This window comes from Garra rufa, chromosome 6, assembly GCF_049309525.1.
Source record: "Garra rufa chromosome 6, GarRuf1.0, whole genome shotgun sequence".
In the NCBI taxonomy this organism is placed as follows: Eukaryota; Metazoa; Chordata; class Actinopteri; order Cypriniformes; family Cyprinidae; genus Garra; species Garra rufa.
Window position 1 is genome coordinate 48,109,657 of NC_133366.1, and position 21,355 is coordinate 48,131,011.

At 35.4% G+C, this 21,355-nt stretch overlaps 1 protein-coding gene across 1 annotated transcript in view; it reads right to left on the reverse strand.

Annotated features, from left to right (window-relative positions):
• Positions 1–21,355, reverse strand: part of erbb4a (erb-b2 receptor tyrosine kinase 4a) — a 188,636-nt gene that overhangs the window by 42,533 nt on the left and 124,748 nt on the right. Inside the window, exons 3-8 of the mRNA XM_073843370.1 lie at positions 20,577–20,763; positions 3,743–3,877; positions 3,103–3,168; positions 1,129–1,247; positions 840–981; positions 585–698 (exon numbers count right to left, since the gene is read on the reverse strand). Of these exons, the coding sequence (XP_073699471.1) occupies positions 585–698; positions 840–981; positions 1,129–1,247; positions 3,103–3,168; positions 3,743–3,877; positions 20,577–20,763 (763 nt within the window). The remainder of the gene's footprint in view (positions 1–584; positions 699–839; positions 982–1,128; positions 1,248–3,102; positions 3,169–3,742; positions 3,878–20,576; positions 20,764–21,355) is intronic.

The following is a 21,355-nucleotide window of genomic DNA, read 5'->3' on the forward strand; positions in this document are numbered from 1 at the left end:
TGGGAGAAAACATAATGCTTAATTTGGTGGATGTAGGAATAAAAGTCCAGCCTTTTAGTTAATTAGTCAACTGCTTTTTTGATCATGTTTGTTTACTCTCAAATGTGAATATGCATTAGCTGGTTTTTATATCCTTTTATATATATCTTTTTTTAAGAAACCAATCCTTTTAATTAGCAAGGATGCATTAAATTGATCAAAAGTAGCAGTAAAAACAATTATAATGTTACAAAAGTTTTCTATTTCAAATAACTGATGTTCTTTTGACATTTCTATTCATCAAATAATCTTGAAGAAAAATACTATATCAGTTTCACAAAATATGAAGCAGCACAAATGTTTTCAACACTAAAAGATGATGTTTCTTAAACAGTCAATTTAATCAATTTATTAGAATGATTTCTGATGGATCATGTGACACTGAATACTGGAGTAGTGATGCTGAAAATTCAGCTTTGCATCACAGGACTAAACTGCATGGTTGCCAAGTGAACTGACTTGTCTTAAAGGTCTTTGGTGGATTCATGTTTTCAACATGACACTAAAGTCCATACGAGAACTAAACTTTTGTGAATATCACTGACCTTTTGGACAGATGTCAGTGCATGGGATGCACATCTTGATGTGATTTTCCTCCACCTCCATCTTGTTGCTCGGACAGGCTCTGACACAAGAGCTGTGATCCACCACAAAGTTATCTAAGTTCCAGACAGCAGAATATTAAAGTATTAATGAGACAGCTGTGCAATGATAGTCTGAGGTGAAGAAACATAATTTCTCGAATTGGAAATGGAATCAGGCCAAATCTATAATATATTTCTCCAAGAGACCTTACTTACGTGGGCATTTCTTGACACAGAAAGCTCCATAGGTGTATTTGGCATTGGGATTGTGTTCGAGCTGGAAGGTTGTTGGATTGTAGACGAATGGCTGAGGACATTGAGTCACACAGGCCCCGCTGTCATTAAAGTTGGTACAAGCCTAAGAACAAAAAACTCTTGTAAGTATGTGGTCGATCAACAAAACATGACTATAATGGAGAGATGCCTCTGAAGAGCTGTCAGCTGTCATTTATTACACTATTAAACCATACAGAATGAGAAAATAATATAGGAAGATTTGACATACGAAGCAGTCCGTGTCTTTGGGTCCGAAACAGCCTCCTGCACATTCACGGTGGCAGCAGTTACTGACGTAAGGACCAAAACAGCGTCCATCACACTGCTCTGCGCACACCGTCTTTGTCACTGTATGATTATGAATATAGATGGAGAGACAAAGAGACATTTTCTATACCAAGTGGTGATAAATATGTGCTATTTAGGCCACTTCTTCATTATTGTGTGTGTGTGTGTGTGTGTGTGTGTGTGTGTGTGTGTGTGTGTGTGTGTGTGTGTGTGTGTGTGTGTGTGTGTGTGTGTGTGTGTGTGTGTGTGTGTGTGTGTGTGTGTTTTTTTTGTTTTGTTTTGTTTCCGTTTATTTAATGATTGTTGTTCATGAGTCCCTTGTTTGTCCTGAACAGTTAAACTGCCTGCTGTTCTTCAGAAAAAATTCTTCAGGTCCCACAAATTATTTGGTTTTCCAGCATTTTTGTATATTTGAAACCATTTCCAACAATGACTGTACGATTTTTGAGAACCATCTCACACTTGAGGGACAACTGAGGGACTCATATTCAGCTATTACAGAAAGTTTAAATGCTCACTGATGCTCCGGAAGCAAGAAAATGCATTAAGAGCTGGGGGTGAAAACTTTTGAACAGAATGGAGATGTGTACATTTTTCTTATTTTGCCTATATCATTTTTTTTTTTTTTTTCATTTAGTACTGACATTCAGAAGCATGCATACAGAAGATGGTTTCCCAGAATACTTTAAATTTGTCCTTATCTTCAAATTCTTAATGGATGGTTTTTCCTTCTGGAGCATCAGTGAATGTTTGAACCTTCTGTAATAATTGCATACGAGTCCCTCAGTTGTCATCAGTGTGAACAGATGAATCTTAAAATCATACGGTCACTGTAGGAAAGGGTTCAAATACATAAAAATGCTGGAAAATCTGCTGGAAATTAAGAACAAGGGGATGTAAACTTTTTAACAAGGTATTTTTTATAAATCCAACTATTATTTTATCTTGTTAATATACTGGCCATGCACATCCTATTTTTAGCATATATCTAGACAATAATGTCAGACTTTTGTTAGATGTTTGCTTGATATAAAGATATTCAGTCTGTATACAAATACACTCTTTCTGACAGCTAAATTAGTCAAGTGAAGCACTGTGCAAAACCTAAACAGACACTGTCGAATAACAAGTTTGTCACTCTGTCTCATCAGACAGCAGACTCCATGACTTGAAATACTTCATGTCGTCTACAGTAGTCTCAGATGTCTTATGGAGTTAAAGTGCATCGCTCTGACACCCAGAGCTCAAGAAAAAATATGATCACTGTCTCTCTGTCCTTCTTTCTTTCACTCTTTTATTTTGCTCTAATTACCGCCAACACTATGAGCCGTACCATCGGCAGGTTACAGACAGTAGAGATACTCCGATAACTCTCCTACCAGTTAATTATCACAGCTACCGGCCCAGAGGCTCAAACTGACAATACCAGACAGCAGACTTTTGCCTTTTATTAGAAATGGTGTCAGAAATGAAAATTCGTAACTTCAGAGTCACATTGAGAAACTAAGAAAAAAGGAAGGAAAATAATAAATGTTTGTTTACTTCTGATGAAACTCTGATTCCATATGAGACAGAAAACACATACTGTTGCCGCAGACAATAAAATATGAAAATCTGTCTGGACACAACTATCAAATAAGCATACTATACAAGTAGAAGTCAAAAGTGTTATGATAATGATACCCAATCATTCCTTAGAGGAAAGAAAATTCAAAGTGAGATTTCAGTTGTTCCTTCTAGACAGTTCATTTCGCTCAGAAAAAAAAAAAAAAAAAAATCACTTACATTTGAGTCTGTTTGTCACACTTGCCATTGTTGGCATCAGAGAATTGTATATTTCATATGGACCTTTTATGATTCTTATGAAAAACCGTAAGACTCTATATTGTAGATATAGAGATGAATGGAAACTCACAGCTTTGGCACTGGTCTTCCTGGTGACCCCAACAACGTCCATTACAAGATCTGTGACACCGTCTGCCTGCGGAATAAAGCCAGAATAATCAACTATGACATTTTGTGCTCCATATAATAACAACTGAACTGAAATGTTCCATTCAAATGTATCAACAAAGACCATTTAGAAATGGTTCAGGCACTAGAATTTGTATTTGTATAAGCCTGTAACATTTATACCACATCTTGCATTCCACTGGTTGTAAAATGTATTCACTCAGCCTTAGAATTGTACTATACTGACAGGCAGTTTCTTTCTTTTCTTGTTCTGCACAGAAAGTTCCCGATTGTAGATGTAATAGTTTTTAAATTGAGTTTGAAGAACCTGGCTTAGCATTCACAGAATAAATTAATGGAACATAAACTGTTACAGTTCCACAAGTAGACAGAAGAAAATCAGAAAGACCACCTGCTCCATTTTCAGGGTGGTTATACTAATACTTTTTTTATTTTTAAGATTTTATAGATTTTAATAAAAAAAAAGCTATAAAGTTTATCAAATCTGTTCTGATGTCTAGAACAATATTTCATCTAACTAATATTAAATAAATAAATAAATAAATAACATCAGTATAATTAAATTGGTAAAGTCTGCTCACATGAGGTGCCACTGTTGTTGGAAGGAACCACCAGAAGTTCAGAACGCGGGTTCTTGATGATGTCATTCCAGTGGATGGTGTCAGCATGGCACAAGAACTTGTTCTGATCCACATACACGCCTCCATTCAGGATTTCTGGTATAAATATCAAAATAATAGCTTGTTATAATAAGATTATTACCTAAAGTCAACACTCAATTACAGTGGCTCCATAAAAGCCACTATTGTTTGGGCTTGGCCACAAACTTTTTCCACCTCAAAATAAATGGCAGTTGTTTTGACATTATTTATAAAAAAAATATTAATAACATTTATCAATATATAAAATATCACTTAGGGTGTCCAATCTGTTTTGAGGTCTTACAGTAGTAGTAAAACTAGCTGAAAAATTATTAGGTTCAAATATAAAAAATAGTTTACATTTGTTAGCTAAAACTAAATCTATTAAAAATATATATTTCTTCAAATCGAAATAAAGCTGAAATAAATAAAAAAAATAGTAAGATAAAAAACAAGTACAAAAAAGTACAATGCTATCTGAATTAAAATTTTGTTAACTGAACAAAAAATGTAAGCTCAAATAAATGTATTTAAGTTTATTATTATTTAATTACTAAAGTACTTAAGTAAAACAATTACTAAAAATACAAAACAAAAAATAATAATTAAAGCAATTTATATATAGTTTGTCATTTTATAGATTTTTTATTGATATTTTTTATCTCCTTATCTTATGATTCTGAGTGAATCTTGAGCTTTATTGTAAATAGTTGTCTTTTAAAATGTGTTATAAATAAAGAATAAATAAATACAATAAATATAAATATTTATTGTAGTTATTTTTTAATATTTATTATTTGTGTTATAAATAAAGAATAAATAAATACAATAAATATAAATATTTACAAAAAAATATTAGAAATGAAAAAAAACGCATTACTAAAAAAAATACTAAAACTGAAATTAAAATAAAAACTAAAAGATAACTTAAAATATTAACAAATACTATATTATATACAGCAAATAATTCTACATTAACGAAAATAAATTTTTTGAGAAAAACATTCCAGGATTTTTCACCACATAGTGGACTTTAATGTGAGCCAATGTGTTAAAAGTCCAAATTGCAGTTTCAATGCAGCTTCAAAGGACTTTACACTATCCCAGGAAAAAAAATAAAGGTCTTCATCAAAAACATTAATTTCTTTTCGAATGAGGAAAGAAAGACATGAACATCTTGGAAAACATGGGGGTGAGTAAATGATCAGGAAGTTTAATTCTGGAGTGAACTAATTCTACAAAATAAAACTTAAAATAAAAATACAAAAATAAAAGGCAATGCAAAATGTTAAGAAATACTACAACAGTATAAAATAGTATTAAAATAACACCAGCATGAACACAACCATAAACTGTACTCCACTCCATTCATAAGGTGGCAAAGCAATTACAGTGGAAGCTATAAATATAGATACTGTCTGTGCGAAACACTGATTGATTTCAGCTTTTCTCCATAAGCAGCGTACATTTATAATCTCAAAAGTTTCTGTAAAGTGTCTCTCAGGGTTCCATGCACCATTTGGTGGAAAGTGTCACGCTGGTTGTGATGAGCATGTGCGAGCTTGACGAGTAGAGATAAGTGGCCAGACAGTTCAATTTATCCGTCTCATTCTCAGTGTGTAATTACAATGATTAAGAATAAAAATCTGTTTTTAGCATCTCATTTTGACATCCTCTATCTGTAAATGACCATAAATTCCTTCAGCCTTTATCAAGATGAGCCTGTGGTCCATATCTGTGTCTCTGGTGCCAGGCTCCTTTCTGAGAGTGTGAAAAGGTGTATCAGACACCTTGCATGCTTGGCTGATCGTATTGTACTGTGCTTTCCAAACACAATGAATGAGTCTGGAAGGAAATCAGACCTGGTACTCATCCAAACAAACACACACTAGCAGTTTTCTACGATATTTCAGTCTCGTTTTGGCTTGAGCCGCTTTTGATCTGCCAGATAAAATATTTTAGGTTTAGTTACCTTCCAATTCTGCGCAAAGACCTTTCTGTGTTAAATGTCCACAAAATAAATTATAAGAGTCATTTAATGTCAAATCAACCAAATTTCAGAAACCTCCCAAGCTTAAATGTGTAATTTTTTTTTTTTTTTTTTTTTTGTAGAAAGATACACATATACAGTGATGACATCTGGTTGAGCTGACACAGAATGAATTAGAATTCATACTAGCTTCATCAAAACCAAACAAACAACTTTTAGTACTAAAGCAATTTCATGTGTATTAATAGACAAATTTCTTTTTCTCTATTAATAGATGAATTTCTGAGAAATCCCTAACAAAAGTTCAACTAAGACAGATCTCTGTTAAAGTAGAGGCGTGAATCTTCTGTTTGACAATGAGAGCTAAATTGAAAGTACTCCACTCATGTCGAGTGTGGAGAGAAAGATCTTTATACACTGATACATTATAGATTACAAGCTTGAGCATGCTTTTACTTATGCTAGGGTTTGGGACTTTTTTTTTCACTAAAAAAAGAGATCATGACATTGAAGAGATTTTTTTTCTTTTGACATATAAGAGGTATTTTTTACCATTAAAACATCCTGCGAATTTCATAGCTTAAAAACAGTTTCCCTAGTACAAAAAGAGCATTTAGTTAATTAGATCCAAAATGTCTTACCTAGATGTGGTAGGATAATATATTTGCATATGAAAATCTACACCAGATTCATCAATCAGATGGCTCAATTTCTGGCGAACTCTAAATACTTGTGCTACTCCCGACAACAGGACAAATGGAAGAGTAAAAGAATGTTTCTGACGTGTTCAGTGTGAATAGTATGTTGGGGTGGGTTCATTGGAAATCATGGAGGGGTCTTCAATTTTCAGCATAGGTGCATTTCCACTGTGAGAGACAGAATCTAAAAATAAAAAATCCGGAAATCACATTGTATGATTGTTTTAACAATTTATTTGTGAATTACTGTGTCAAATAAGTATTTGATCACTTGAGTCAAAAAAATTCAATATTTGGTACAGAAGCCTTTGTTAACAATTACAGAGGTCAAACGGTTCCTGTAGTTCTTCACCAGGTTTGCACACACTGCAGGAGGGATTTTGGCCCACTCCTCCATACAGATCTTCTCTAGATCTGTCAGGTTTCGGGGCTGTCGCTGAGCAACACGGCGTTTCAGCTCCCTCCAAAGATTTTCTGTTGGATTTAGGTCTGGAGACTGGCTAGGCCACTACAGAACCTTGATATGCTTCTTACGGAGCCACTCCTTTGTTTTCCTGGCTGTGTGCTTTGGGTCATTGTCATGTTGGAAGACCCAGCCACGACCCATCTTTAATGCTCTGACTGAGGGAAGGAGGTTTTTGCCCAATATGTCACAGCACATGGCCCCGTTCATCCTCTCCTTAATACAGTGCAGTCGTCCTATCCCCTGAGCAGAAAAACACCCCCAGAGCATGATGCTTCCAGCCCCATGCTTCACTGTAGGTATGGTATTATTGGGATGATACTCATCATTCTTCTTCCTCCAAACACGGCGAATGGAGTTAAGACCAAAAAGTTCTACTTTGCTCTCATCTGACCACAGGACTTTCTCCCATGACTCCTCTGGATCATCCAGATGGTCCCTGGCAAACTTCAGACGGGCCTGGACATGGGCTGACTTAAGCAGGGGAACCTTTCGTTCACAAGATACAAGATTTTAAACCATGACGTCTTATATAGTGTATTACTGAGAGTAGCCTTGGAAACGATGGTCCCAGCTCTCTTCACAGCATTGACCAGCTCCTCACGTGTAGTTCTGGGCTGATTCTTCACCATTCTTAGCATCATTGATAACCCACGAGGAGAGATCTTCCGTGGGGCCCCAGTCCGAGGGACATTGACAGTCATCATTAGCCTCTTCCATTTTCTGACAATTGCTCCAACAGTTGTTCTTTTTTCACCAAGCGGCTTGGCAATTGCACCGTAGCCCTTTCCAGCTTTGTGAGGGTCTACAATTTTGTCTCTTGTGTCTTTTGACAGCTCTTTGGTTTTGCCAACATTGATCATTCTAATAATAAATCAGCATATTAGAATGATTTCTGAAGGATCATGTGACACTTAAGACTGGAGTAACAGCTGATAAAAATTCAGCTTTTCATCACAGGAATAAATTCTATTTTAAAGTAAAATATAATATATATAATAATATAATATATATTACTGTTTTTTTTCTGTATTTTTAATCAGATAAATGCAGCCTTGATGAGCATAAGAGACTTATTTAAAGACTATTACAAGTCTTACTGACCCCAAACTTTTGAACGGTAGTGTATATTTTTTAATTACTAAAAAAATCATATTTTGATTTTACTTATATACCACTGTTTACTTATAATATATGCACTGTGTGAGAGTGAAAACCTAAGTTTTTTTTATTATTATTATTAATTTAATCTGTTATTAAACAATAAATGCAGTTGCCCCTCTGTTTTCCATTTAATGTAATAGAAAATATCCTTCTTTGGCTAAAAGAGCGCAAATTTGTCAATACATAAAACTCTAAAAGAAATCCCAGTGTTTTCCATTAGTTTCTTTGACAGCAGTGGAGAGATTGTTTTGCATGACAAATGTGAGTGTATCTGAGCGCGCATACTGTGTGGAGGAAGGCCTCCTCATGGATATCCGTAATTGTGTTGAAGCCTCCTGATTAAATTTCAGCCATCTTAAATGTTATTGCTTCACAGTGAATCAGTGTGACAAATGTGATGCATTGTCCTGATAACTGAAATAATATGCATGGGAAAAATAAATAAATAACAGCTGTTAAAACTTTCGAAAAGATTGCTTTGCTTTGTTTTTGCTGTCTGTTCGACTGGCAGCTCAGAATCTCCCAGAGTTTTTGCTGGCATGAAAACATGGAGCAAATGGTCAAATAAATCACTGGCCATAAATCAAAAGATGAAGCAACATGTGGAGCTCATTATGGAAAATGCATTAATGTAAATTCAAGTTTTGCAAATTGTGGTAATGAGCAGCATGTTGGAATAGCACACACATTAAAAGTTTTAATTTACACTTTTTTTGGGACCAAACAGATAATAAATTGCATCTAATTATATTGTTTACCCCTGCAAACGTATGGCTGGAGTACCATGGTATCAGATGACAATACTGTAGTACTATAATTAAACTATACTTCAAAAGTTTGGGTTGGTATGTTTTTTTTTTTTTTAATACATATATATCTTATGCTCACCAAAGCTGAATTTTTTCGATTAAAAAAAAAATAGTAGTAAAGTAAAAATTATTGTGAAATATTACTACACACTAAAGTAAAATAAATAATGTTATTTATTCCTGTGAATATTTTAGCAATCCAGTCATGTCATGTCATGTTATTCATTTGAATATGCTGATTTGGAGCCTCAAAAAAAATGTCACAGGTGCCTCAAGATGACTAAAATAATTAAATTACTAAAATTATCATTATTATTATTATTATTATTATTATTATTATTATTATTATTATTATTATTATTATTTAATTTTGTATTTTTTTTCATCAATAACTGTGTTTGGGTGGTGAAAACCAATCAGCTCTTCTCTTGAAAATACTAAAATGATTATTATTATTAAGATCATAAAATAATCTAACTGTAATCTAAATTAAAACTCATACAAAATCAAAACATAAACTTAAATTATTCCACATAATGCAATAAAAATACATATCTAAATAATAAATAATTAAATTTATATTTTCAAATACTAAAAACATTATTATTATTATTATTATTATTATTATTTATTTTTTCATCAATAACTGTGTTTAGATGGTGAAGACCAATCTGTTCTTAAAACTTCTCTTCTGAATTGTGGTTATTAATTTAATATAGAAATAACTTCAGTTTCTATTATAAAAAAAGTTAGAAAACAAGCAGTTTTGTCATAACTACAAAAGAAATATCAGAAATAACCAATATTGGAGAGCCTTTAAATATTATTTTGGACAACAAGGGTCCTTTGAGTCAAAACATTGAGAACCACTACTTTAGAAGGCTTGACTGACTTGCCAATATCATCAAGTCACTTTGCAACTCCTTATTACATTTCCCTAACATCCACAGAGCCTGAAATGGCTGCTGAAGAAAACACGGCCCTATTAAAATGAGAGATGTGCCGAGTCACACTATTTATATAAAATAAATGCTAATGAAATTTCCAGTTCCATCTTGCCGTCGCTTAGTGCCACTTCCACTAATATCCTCTTCAGACTAGCATCATGATCCACGGCCCTCCGTCACCCCCGCCCTGCACCCGTCTACATTCACGATGCATCTCATTATTCAGCCACACAGGGAGGAGAGTTTGGCTGGTGGAGATAGCAGAGCATCCCAGAAATCACCGCCAACAGCAGGGTCTCAGGAGGGCAGTCTGGGAGGGTTGGTGGAGCCATGATACGGCTGAAGCCTCACAGACCATTCTGCAAGACCGAGCTCGCAGGTGCACCTTACATTTCTCACCTATTCTTTTCATGTTTGGTGAAAGGTGGATTTGATCTCACGAGCAGGTGCCTTTGAAACCGGGTCCCTTCACAAAAAGGAGACAAAGATCAACTGGGATATTGACACTGCTGCTCTCCAGCGAACTGCATTGTGTTGATAATGAATGCGGGACATGGGGTGGCTTGCTTTATCCATTACGCTACATACAGTTTGATACAATGAATGCCATCTCGATTACAGCGACCCTGAAGAGTTCAAAGCAAACTGACTTAAACTTACAATGCAGACATTTAGTCTCACAGTATCCAATAAGACATTTCTCAATGTCAAACCACTAACACACAAACCCCTTTGGTAAAACAAACTGGCAACCTCTTGGAATACGCAATTAGTTGTTGTCACAGTAGATTACGGTACATTAGGAAGCACTGCAGTATGTAGATACTTTCCTCTGTGAATTACTACACAACTGCACTGGTTGCAGCATTATTGCAGATAATCGTCGTTTATAAAAGACTTTATAGGGGGAAAAGTGTGTGTACTTCTGCAAGGTCACGAAGATGTTTATAATGTTACAAAAGATTTCTATTTCCAATATTCTTTAGATATGAGACTTATATGCACCACACTGTTCATAAGTTTAGGTTTAGAAAGATTTTTTTAAAACAAAATTTAATTACTTTTATTTAGGAAGGATGCATTAAATGTTATCAAAAATTACAGTAAAGGCACTTGAATGAAAAAAAGATGGTCTCAAACAAATATCTTGCAAAGATTTGAATCCACTATATCCAGTAACTCAGTGTCAACCTGGTATTTCACAAATGCTCATAGTTTCCAGAAAGACTGGCACATCTTAACTCCCTGAAGCCTATCAGATTGGAAATGCCAATCTTCAACTACCTCTTGCCATTTTTGTGTGCGATACGCATTAGAAAGTCTGTTAACAGGCAGTGGGTGGCCATAAAAGATTTGCTTTTTCTATTAATTATATGCAAGTAGTCGAGAGGATTATTTACAAAAGAACAGAACAAAGGTGACATTAACTAATCTCAAGCACCTAAACGACCTAAAATATAATGGCAATCTATTACAATTATCTCTTCTCTTGACAAACAGAAATTGTTTGCCAAAAATGCCTAATGACTATTTCCTGAACATTTTTGCAATTATGTTTGACATTAAATGCTCCAACTGCACTCCACAGGGACAATGAATTAACTAGTTAATGGTGGAGCTTTGCATTGGGCATAAAAGGAACAAGGAAGGCCGCTGAGAGAAGGAACACCCAGAACACAATTTGCCACCAGAATTGAGTCAGGAGATCTCTTTATATCCCCACCGCAGGAAGTCCTCGGAGAGCCGTTTTAATCACATTCAGCTGCAATGAACGGGCTTTGTTTTTTGAGAGATTCAGAGGCAAACCAATTATTACCCACAAAGCGCTCTTCCTGTCCCCACTTTGTTCTTGACTGATGGTTGGGAAAACAGAATTTGCTGACATAATTTCATATTCAGGAAGTAATGCTATTACAATAGCTTTGGAAAATAAAATCAAAGTACTCATAACTATCATTCTTTAGGGTGAGAGGTGACAGCTTTAGAAAGCTAATCTATGTTCACGCCTTATTTTGGCTAGGCACAGTATAGCACCCTGCTGAAAAAAACAGCTAAAACTAGCCTAGGCTGGTTGACTGGTTTTAGCTGGTCAACCAGCCTGGTTTTAGCTGGTCATAGTTGGTCAGCAGGCTGGATTTAGAGGGGTTTTGGCCACTTTCCCAGCTTGGCCAGGCCGGTCAGGCTGGTCTTAACTGGTCAGGCTGGGAGCCCACCAGCTAAACCAGCCTGACCAGCGTGGCCAGGTTGGGAGACCAGCTAAAACTAGCTACTTCCAGCTTAAATCAGCTAAGACCAGCTAACGCCAAAATAGAAGCTGGTTTTGCTATTTTAAGTAACCTTTATCCTTAATAATGTGTTGTTACCTGAATGATCCACAGCAGTATTTTTTTTTTATTTTTTTGATAGTTGTTCATGAGTTCCATGTTTGTCCTGAACAGTTAAACTGCCATTTGTTCTTTAGAAAAATCCCCAAAATTATTATTTTTTTCAGGTTTTTGTGTATTTGAACCCTTTCCAACTATCACTAGTTGATTTTGAGATACACATTTTCACACAGAGGACAACCGAGGGACTCAACTATTACACAAGGTTCAAACACTCAGGGCCGGTGGTGAAAACTTTTTTTAATTTGAAGATCAGGGTAAAATTAATTTATTTTGTCTTCTGAAAAACATGCAAGTATCTTCTGTAGTTTTTAAAGGGCAATACTAAATGAAAAAAGGATATTTCAACAAATAAAATTCACATCTTCATTCTGTTCAAAAGCTTACACCCCTGGCTTTTATTGCATCGAGTTTCCTTCTTAAGCATCAGCTTAAGTAATAGTTGCATATGAGTCCCTCAGTTGTCCTCAGTGTGAAAAGATGGATCTCAAAATCATACAGTCATTGTTGGAAAGGGTTCAAATACCAAAAAAAATGATGAAAACCAAAGAATTTGTTGGATCTGAAAGATTTTTCTGAAGGACGGCAGGCAGTTTAACTGTTCAGGACAAACAAGAGACTCATGCACAGCTATCACACACACACACACACACACACCCACACACACACACACACACACAAAAGCATAGCTGTGATCATTCAGAATCAAGTGTATGAATACTTTTGAACAACAAAAGTTTTTTATAAATTCAACTATTATTTTTTCTCGTGAATTATATGTCAACGTCTTATTCTTATTCAGGCCAGTACTAAATACAACAATAACATGCATTTTGTATGATCACTTTTATTTTGATTTAATAATTAACATTTTGAAGATTCTGCAAGGTGTATGTAAACATTTGACTTTAACTTTATTTTTATTCAATCATTTAGTCCTCATCTCTTCAAAAATTCACATTTATCTGCCTCCATTTTTCAGTGCAACACCCACATCTCAAAAAAACAATTAATGCATGGAACCAAGTGACCACCCTATATTTCTTTTTACTTTGTACATCAAACTACATAAGAAAATATCCGTCACTACTTATGATTCAACTAATGTCTAGCTATTTCCCTAACAAGGTTCCTCTTTTGGAAGTCAACATTAAATGGCACTCGCAACCCACGTTGCAAAACATAAAGTTACAGTTGACACTGCACAAGTGACCTTGAAAACAAAAGACCAACTCAAAAAATCTGAGCAGCTGCAAAACATATTCACAAAAGCATTGAAACTCGTCCACAAGATTGTTGTCTAGAGAGTCTGCAAAGAAGCTAAACAATACAGGGGCCCAGCTGGATCAAAAACATCCACACAATGAAGGCCCAGCCTTGGGGTCACGGACAGAAGCTCAGATGCAAGAAAGCGTTTACTAACTGAGCAGCCAAGGCTGTGTGGAGGAGAGCAGAGGACTGGACATGCTAGCCCAAGAGGCTCTGTGGGGGTGGGCGGCAAGCATGCTTCACATCAAGGCTATTGCATTTATACACCGCCGGGGATGTGCACAAGCATACATATGAGGGCACAAAGTGTTAGGTTGCATGGGGATTTGTGTAACATAATGAATAAATTAGACAAGGTGGAATTGTGGAGTCAGCAAACATGGCTTAGACTCAATGGCAAAGCTTTAGGGAATAACTCAACAGGATTCAACATACTATAAAACTGACAAAAAAATGTATTATTTACAAACATTAAATGCAACATTGACAGTACTTTATTGTAATAGTGGCCTCTAATGCAGCTAAACAAGACAAAAACATAAGTAGGACTGAGTTTTGACCCATATTTGACCATTTGATTTGATTCTGGTTCACAAGATTGCAATTCAATATTGATTATTTTGAATATATCAGGTTCCTTTTTGAGATGAAAGAATCATTTGAATAATGCTTTTTAATTTGTATGCATACAGCATAATTGTCTAATTGCTTTGCACGGTGCACATTGAGACTTCTTGGCTTGTTGCTTGAGTGCGATTCAAGATCGGATTTATTAGAGAATCCACTGTCTATGAATAACAGATTTCTTTCATGAGTTTTTGTGTCTTGGTTTTCAAGCAACTGAACAAGTGCTTGGAAGTATTGCACATGATCTTTGAATTTTTCTTATTCAATAACCTTTGGGCACATGTGGTGAAAGATGAAGAAATATTTACATACAATGATCTGCCCACTCAATTATTGAACACTTTCCTGACAAATAGCTGCATGAAATTCTATAATCTGAGATTTGAAAGGGTGGATGAAACCGCCCTTTGTGCAGCTGCTGGTTATAGAGGTCATCTACGAGGACAGTCAAAAAAGAAAAACGTTTCATCGAAGGACCACAGAAAATACGGTTACAGCTATTATTGTATCATAAGTTGCTTATGAAAGCTATTGATCATGCTGCAGAGCCGTGCGAAGGAACCATGAGAGGGGAGCACATGGCTGTAATCAAAGGAGCCATTCATCATCAATGTGCTGAATATCTCAAGGGGTTGAAGAACAACTTTCATCTCTTAAAACTCATATTGAAAATTGCAGAAACATGGCTACCGTTGCCTCAAGAATCAGACATTACCAGGAATGCTGCAGGAATAGAGAAATTCAATACTAAAAAAATGATTCAAAGACTTTGGCAAGGAATTCAAAGAACGACTGTTACCTCAAATGTGCATCTCTTCCCATCACTCAACCCAGCCAACTTTTGTTGCATTTTCTTGCTTACAGTAGGGGTTATGATATACAGCATTGTCTTTTATGAAGGGCTCTGTTGCAGTATCATAAATAGTGTGCAACTTTCTGCAACACTGGGCTGGAACATTGTGTTTGCAAGCTTTTGGTGTAGAATAAAACTTTTTCTGATTCGTGTGCACATTTCTCACTGATACACAGTGGCTGGAAACAGTCACTAATTTAAATGAATGCTCCACTTTAAAAATGCATAAGGATCGACAGCATCACTGGCAAACAAATAATATGGACTTGTCCTTCAGGTTGTAAAAATAAGCAAAAATAGTGTTTCCAGTAGACATTCTGGGGGGTTGTAAGGCAGAAATGAGGAAGTCAGTGAAAAACAAAGTAAATATTTTTTGTAAATATAAATGCCTTTTTATGCATACCATGAATGTTATCAGGTTGGATATATTTTTGTCAGGCATGACAGGATTTCAGTAGATACAATTTTGCATATACAAGTTAATACAAGATCATATTCATATGGTGTAATATGATTTAAAGGGGTCCTATTATGCTTTTTCACCTTTTAAATTTTAGCCAGTGTGTGGTGTGTATGTTTGGGTATAAAAAAAAATCTACAAAGTTACAAATCTCAAAGTCCACTCCAAAGGGAGATATTTAGTTTTTAAAAAATCCCTTTTTTTAAAAAATCCCTTTAAAAAAATCCCTTTTCCAAGAACTACAACGAACTTTGGACGGCTCCTTTGGACAGAAATTGTAATTGTTGGCGGGTGGGGAGGGACGAGGTGGGGGATTTGTTTTAATTTTTAGTTATAGTTATAATTTAAAATAATCCTGTCACTCCCAAGCTTCAAGACTGAACGGCAAGTGTTTCTCTCCATCAGTCCAAAACAAGTCAATCCATTATAAAAAGTGCCGCACATGGCTCCTGAGGGGTCAGTAAAAGCCTTCTTCAACGATACGATGTGTTTTCGTGAGAAAAATACCCATATTTAAAACGTAAGATTCACTTTATTCTAGTTTGCGCAATTGTACATGGAACTTGCTGCTTTGGGAAGGGGAGTGGCAGGACTGAAACACTGTCTAAGCTGTGCGCCAATCGCAATGCAGTGGGACTGTTAACCAATCACAACACATTTGTTTTTCGGAAGGCGGAGCTTCATCAAACCCCGGAACTAATCGAGCCATTTGTGCCAGCCTGGAGTGAGAAAGCTATTGTAATAAAGTAAATTATGTGAAAAATATTACGTTTTTTCGAATCACCAACCATGAGAGCATGTTCTAGTGCACCCCCAAAACAAAATAAAGACTTTGTAAAAGAGCATAACAGGACCCCTTTAAAAAGAAATATTGATTCTTTTGAAACAGTGTGCACTTGCATGTTTATCCTAGTTCAATGCTGTTGGAATTCCATTGTAAGTGCATTACTGTAAACATATATTTTTTTTTTGTTTTCCAGCTTTTCTTAAATCAAATAACATAAGAAAATTGCACACATTTTTGCCGACTAAACTCTGTTTTTTCCGGTTATAACTGTTCAAATTAAGTTGGTTTGTTGGCTGGTTTAAGAGAGACTTTGGGCACTCTTCAGCTCGTTGACCAGCTAAGCCAACTAAACACCAGCTTAGCAGGTGAACAGAAGAATACCAGTTTGGCCAGGCTGAAAAAACAGAGTTTTTTTCAAGAAGAATATTCTAAAACATAAAGAATACAAAAATCCTAAAATCCAACAATGCTTATAGTATATCACATCCAGTTCATGTTTTATCCTTGTATTGCTCATTGCTCGTATTGTTATTTCACCTTAGAATTATAATGATGTCATCATTCATGTACCCTTGTTCCAAAGCCACACACACACACACACACACACACACACACACATATATATATATATATATTTTTTTTTTTTTTTTTTTTTCTCTCTCCATGCAACTATACGTTTGCAGATCCAAAAAGGTCATAAATTCTCAAAGTCTTCAATTCTATCTAAATAAATCCAAGTCTTCAATTCTCTCTTTAAAGAGATGATCACCTTATATGATTATAATTGATTATAATTTTCATTTCCAGGATGAACAAGAAATGTGAGGAGAAATGCGGGGATACAACATAAACTGGACACTGACCTACTGTGTGTATTAAAGGAAGAGTTTACCCAAAAATGAAAAAGACCCTATGACCTGCTCACCCTCAAGCCATTTGTATATGATTTTCTTCTGTCAGATGAATACAATCTGAGTTATATTAAAAAATGCCCTGGCTCCTCCAAGATTTAAAATGGCAGTGAATGGGTGTTGAGATTTTGAAGTCCAATAAAATGCATCCATCCATCCATCCATCATAAAAGAAAAACTCTGCACGGCTCTGAGTTGTTAATAAAGGCTTTCTGAAGCCAATAAATGCATTTGTGTATAAATAATATCCTTATTATTAACTTTATTAAATGTAATCTCTAACTTCCGCTAACTGACTTACGAACATTGACGAGAGTAACGTTGCAGCGGATGATATGTAGGTGTAGCGTAAGCTCTGATGAGAAGTGACAGATGTGAAAACACAAAAGAGAGTAAAACAAAACACTGGTCATGAATTAGAAGTAGAAAACGAGGATTTGTAAAGAAAGATTTCAATATAAGTTTAAAGGAGACAAAGTTTTTTCTTTGCTGTAAACATAACTTGGTTCTTGTGAGACTAGTATATTCTCACCGGAGCTTATGCTACAACTATATCCTACGTCATCTGCTGGAACGCCACTCTCTCGTGAACACACATACAGAAAGTAAGTGGAAGCTACAATTTATAAAGTTTTAAATATGGATATTACACTGCAAAAAAAAAAGTTTAGTTTAGCCAAAATATCTAAAATTCTTAAATCAAGAAGGATTTTCTAGATGAGTAAAAATGATTTTCTTGTTTTAAGAAACAAGTCAAAATTAAGTGAGTTTTTGCTTAGAACAAGCTAAATAATCTGTCAGTGGGGTAAGCCAAAACACACTTAATTTTAACTTGTTTTTTTCTGAAAACAAGACAATAATATTTTACTCATCTAGAAAATCCTACTTGATTTAAGAATTGTTTGATATTTTGGCTGAAAACAAGACAAAAAATCTAAGTAAGAAAAGCATTTTTACAGGGTATTCTTACACAAACGCATCTATTTACTTCAGAAGGCCTATTAACCCCCCGGAGCCGTTTGGAGCACTTTTTATGATGAATGAATGCACTTTATTGGTCTTCAAAATTTCAACACCTATTCATTAACATTATATAACTCTGACTGTATTCGTCTGAAAGAAAAAGTTATATACACCTAGGATGGCTTGAGGGTCACTAAATCATGAGGTAATTTTCATTTTTAGGTGAACTATCCCTTTAAGCCTGACAAAATATTTCTTGTGGCAGTAAAACTGTGTGCATTCCTGAATCCTGAAGTGCTCAAAGACAAGCTTTGTAACCTCACACCCCAGTCATTCAAAGACACCACCTGACACCTCATCACAACCATGAGAGTAACAATGAAAGGAAAGAAATATCTTTGAAGACGCTAAGAAAAGAAGACAAGAAGGCAGCGGCGTACCCGTACTGTCAGAGCTCTATTTATCTCTACACCGAAAATTGTTTAATCAGCCATTAAAGTGCTAAAGCCATATTTGAGATTAAAAATACATGATTACACAAGATGCCTACTGGGCATGTCGGTGGTTGTCTTAACTTTCTTTCCCTCACCTACGGTGACCCCGTACCACCTGCCGGACTCCTCTGGGCTTCTATTGGCCGTCCGTGAGTCATCAGAAGTCAGACAACCATTATCACGCCTCTGGCTGTTTTGCTCTGAGGTGCCACCGACTTCTTCTGTTTGTCTGTTGGTTGTTTGACTCCTTGATCTGTTTCTGTTTCTCTCCACATCTTTTTGCATCCCAACAGGGATCTGGAAATATTGTTCTAAGATGAGTTTCTATATTGCATGGCATAAAATATAAAAGAAAGTCTCCCTATGAGGTAACCAAGCAAGGCTGGAGAAATAAAAAAAATATATATATACTAGATGTCATCTGTAAAACACTCTCAAATGAAACACAAAACACTGATAAGATAAAATGCAGTCACATAATGAATTTATATGAGAGACATCTTGTGATGTACATTATTATCATAGCCGCAGTTCTGCACAGCATGAAAGACATTATTAGCGCCAATCTTATCAGACATGTGTTCAAATACCAGTCCCTGCTATGCTAATTTAGACCACAACATACACAGAACTCAGTGAGACATTAAAACATAGACATAGACTTTAGTGTCATACACAAACTGAATTAACAGCAGGTCTTAAAGGGATAGTTCACCCAAAAATGAAAATTACGTTATGATTTGCTCACCCTCAAGCAATTGTAGGTGTATGTGACTTTCTTCTTTCAAACAATATAATATAATCAGAATTATTTATTAAAACATGTCCTGGTTCTACCAAGCCTTATAATGGCAGTGCATGGCTGTTGAGATTTAAAAGTCCAATAAAGTGAATCCATCCATCATAAAAAGTGATCCACACGGCTGCGTGGGGTTAATAAAGGCCTTCTGAAGCAAATCTGTGAGTTTGTGTGAGAAAAATATCCATATTTAAAACTTTATAAACCACATTCTCAAGTTTCGCTAACTGTTGTATGCACATTCACTAGAGAGTGGCATTCTAGAAGCTGGAGATTATGGTTTATAACGTTTTAAATATGGATATTATTCTTGCACAAACTCATCAATTCACTTCAGAAGAGACAAAGAGACAGGACATTTTTAATATAACTCCGATTTTATTTTTCTGAAATAAGAAAATAATAGACAGCTAAGATGGCTTGAGGATGAGTAAATCATAGGGTAATTTTCATTTTCGGATAAACTATCGCTTTAATTATCTTCTATCCATTAACTGCATATACACTACAATTCAAAAGTTTGGGGTCAGTAAGTTTTTTTGTTTTTGCAAGAAATGTCTTATGCTCACCAATGCTGCATTTATTTGTAAAAAATGTGTTGGCTGTTAAATAAAAAGCACATGATCTACTGTAGAAAGCATCTTTAAAGCATTTGTAGTCTTCATAGAAAAAGAGGTTCAACTTTTAAACTCATGCCTTTTTTTCTTCTTAAATATGATTTTTTTTTTCTTTTTAAATACATTTGCCATGTGTGCTTTGCTCAAATAAAGTTTAAATAAAGTTACATGATCTAGAAAGCATCTTTAAAGCATTTGTAGTTTAGACTTCATAAAAAAGAGGTTCAACTTTTAAACCCATGCCTTTTTTTTCTTCTTAAATACGATTTTTTCTTTTTAAATACATTTGCCATGTGTAAGTTGCTCAAATAAAGTTAGAGTGCTGCAGAATGGATCGTTTCCATTCTGCAGCACTCTAACTTTATTTGAGCAAAGAACACATGCCAAATGTATTTAAACAGAAAAAAAAAAAAACATATTTTAACTGCTAAAGCATCTTAAGTGTACATCTACTACAACAGGTAGTTGTTTTGGGAAATGTTGTCAGGGTAGACTCTCACAGAACATTCAAAAAGAAAGAGATTAGAATAGATAAATACCTGTCAGGTTTTTGAGGCCAAGTTGTCTAAGGCCGAAGTAGCCGTCTCGTCTGTAGTTGAGAAAGATTGCCAGGGCGTAGCGTCCTTCATACAGTTTAGTGCCACGGATGATCCGCAGGTTCTCCAGAGGAAGATAGTCAAACTGGTTAAGAGCCACTAAGACGTAACCCGTCACCTCACGGATGGACTGCCAAGATACAAAAAAAATATATAAAAAAAAAATAAACAAATGCATATTACCGTCTCAGGTGAATCCCATGAGCCATTTGCTTTAGTCAGTTCAAGGATGTAGTTTGTCTTTTAGTCAAGGCTTTAGCAAAACTTCATCATCAAGTCTATTAGTCGATTCATCAGACATCCTTGATATCATTTGAAGAGATAATGGCCCAAGAGAGCGCCGGACCTTCCCTCTCCACACCCACATCAATCATGTTGACATCCAATCACTGTTTCATACTGCGTATCATTAGCAGGCACAGAGGACAGGTCTATTTCATGCAGAAGAAGTCAATGTGATATAGCTGTACTGATCGGACACACACGTACTGGAACTATAGTCATGGAAATCCATCTGAAGAGCTGACCAAGCACATGATGACAGCTGTCACCTGCCAGTCACGATCACAGGAAGTGCTGAGACACACTGCTAAAGATCATTATGATGCCAAATTTCAGACAGGACTTCAAAGGCCACAGCTGGTCGAAATAACTGTGATATGTATTTTAATATGTTTTGAATGGGTATTTTACAACTCTAATAAATCACATATGCAGAACAC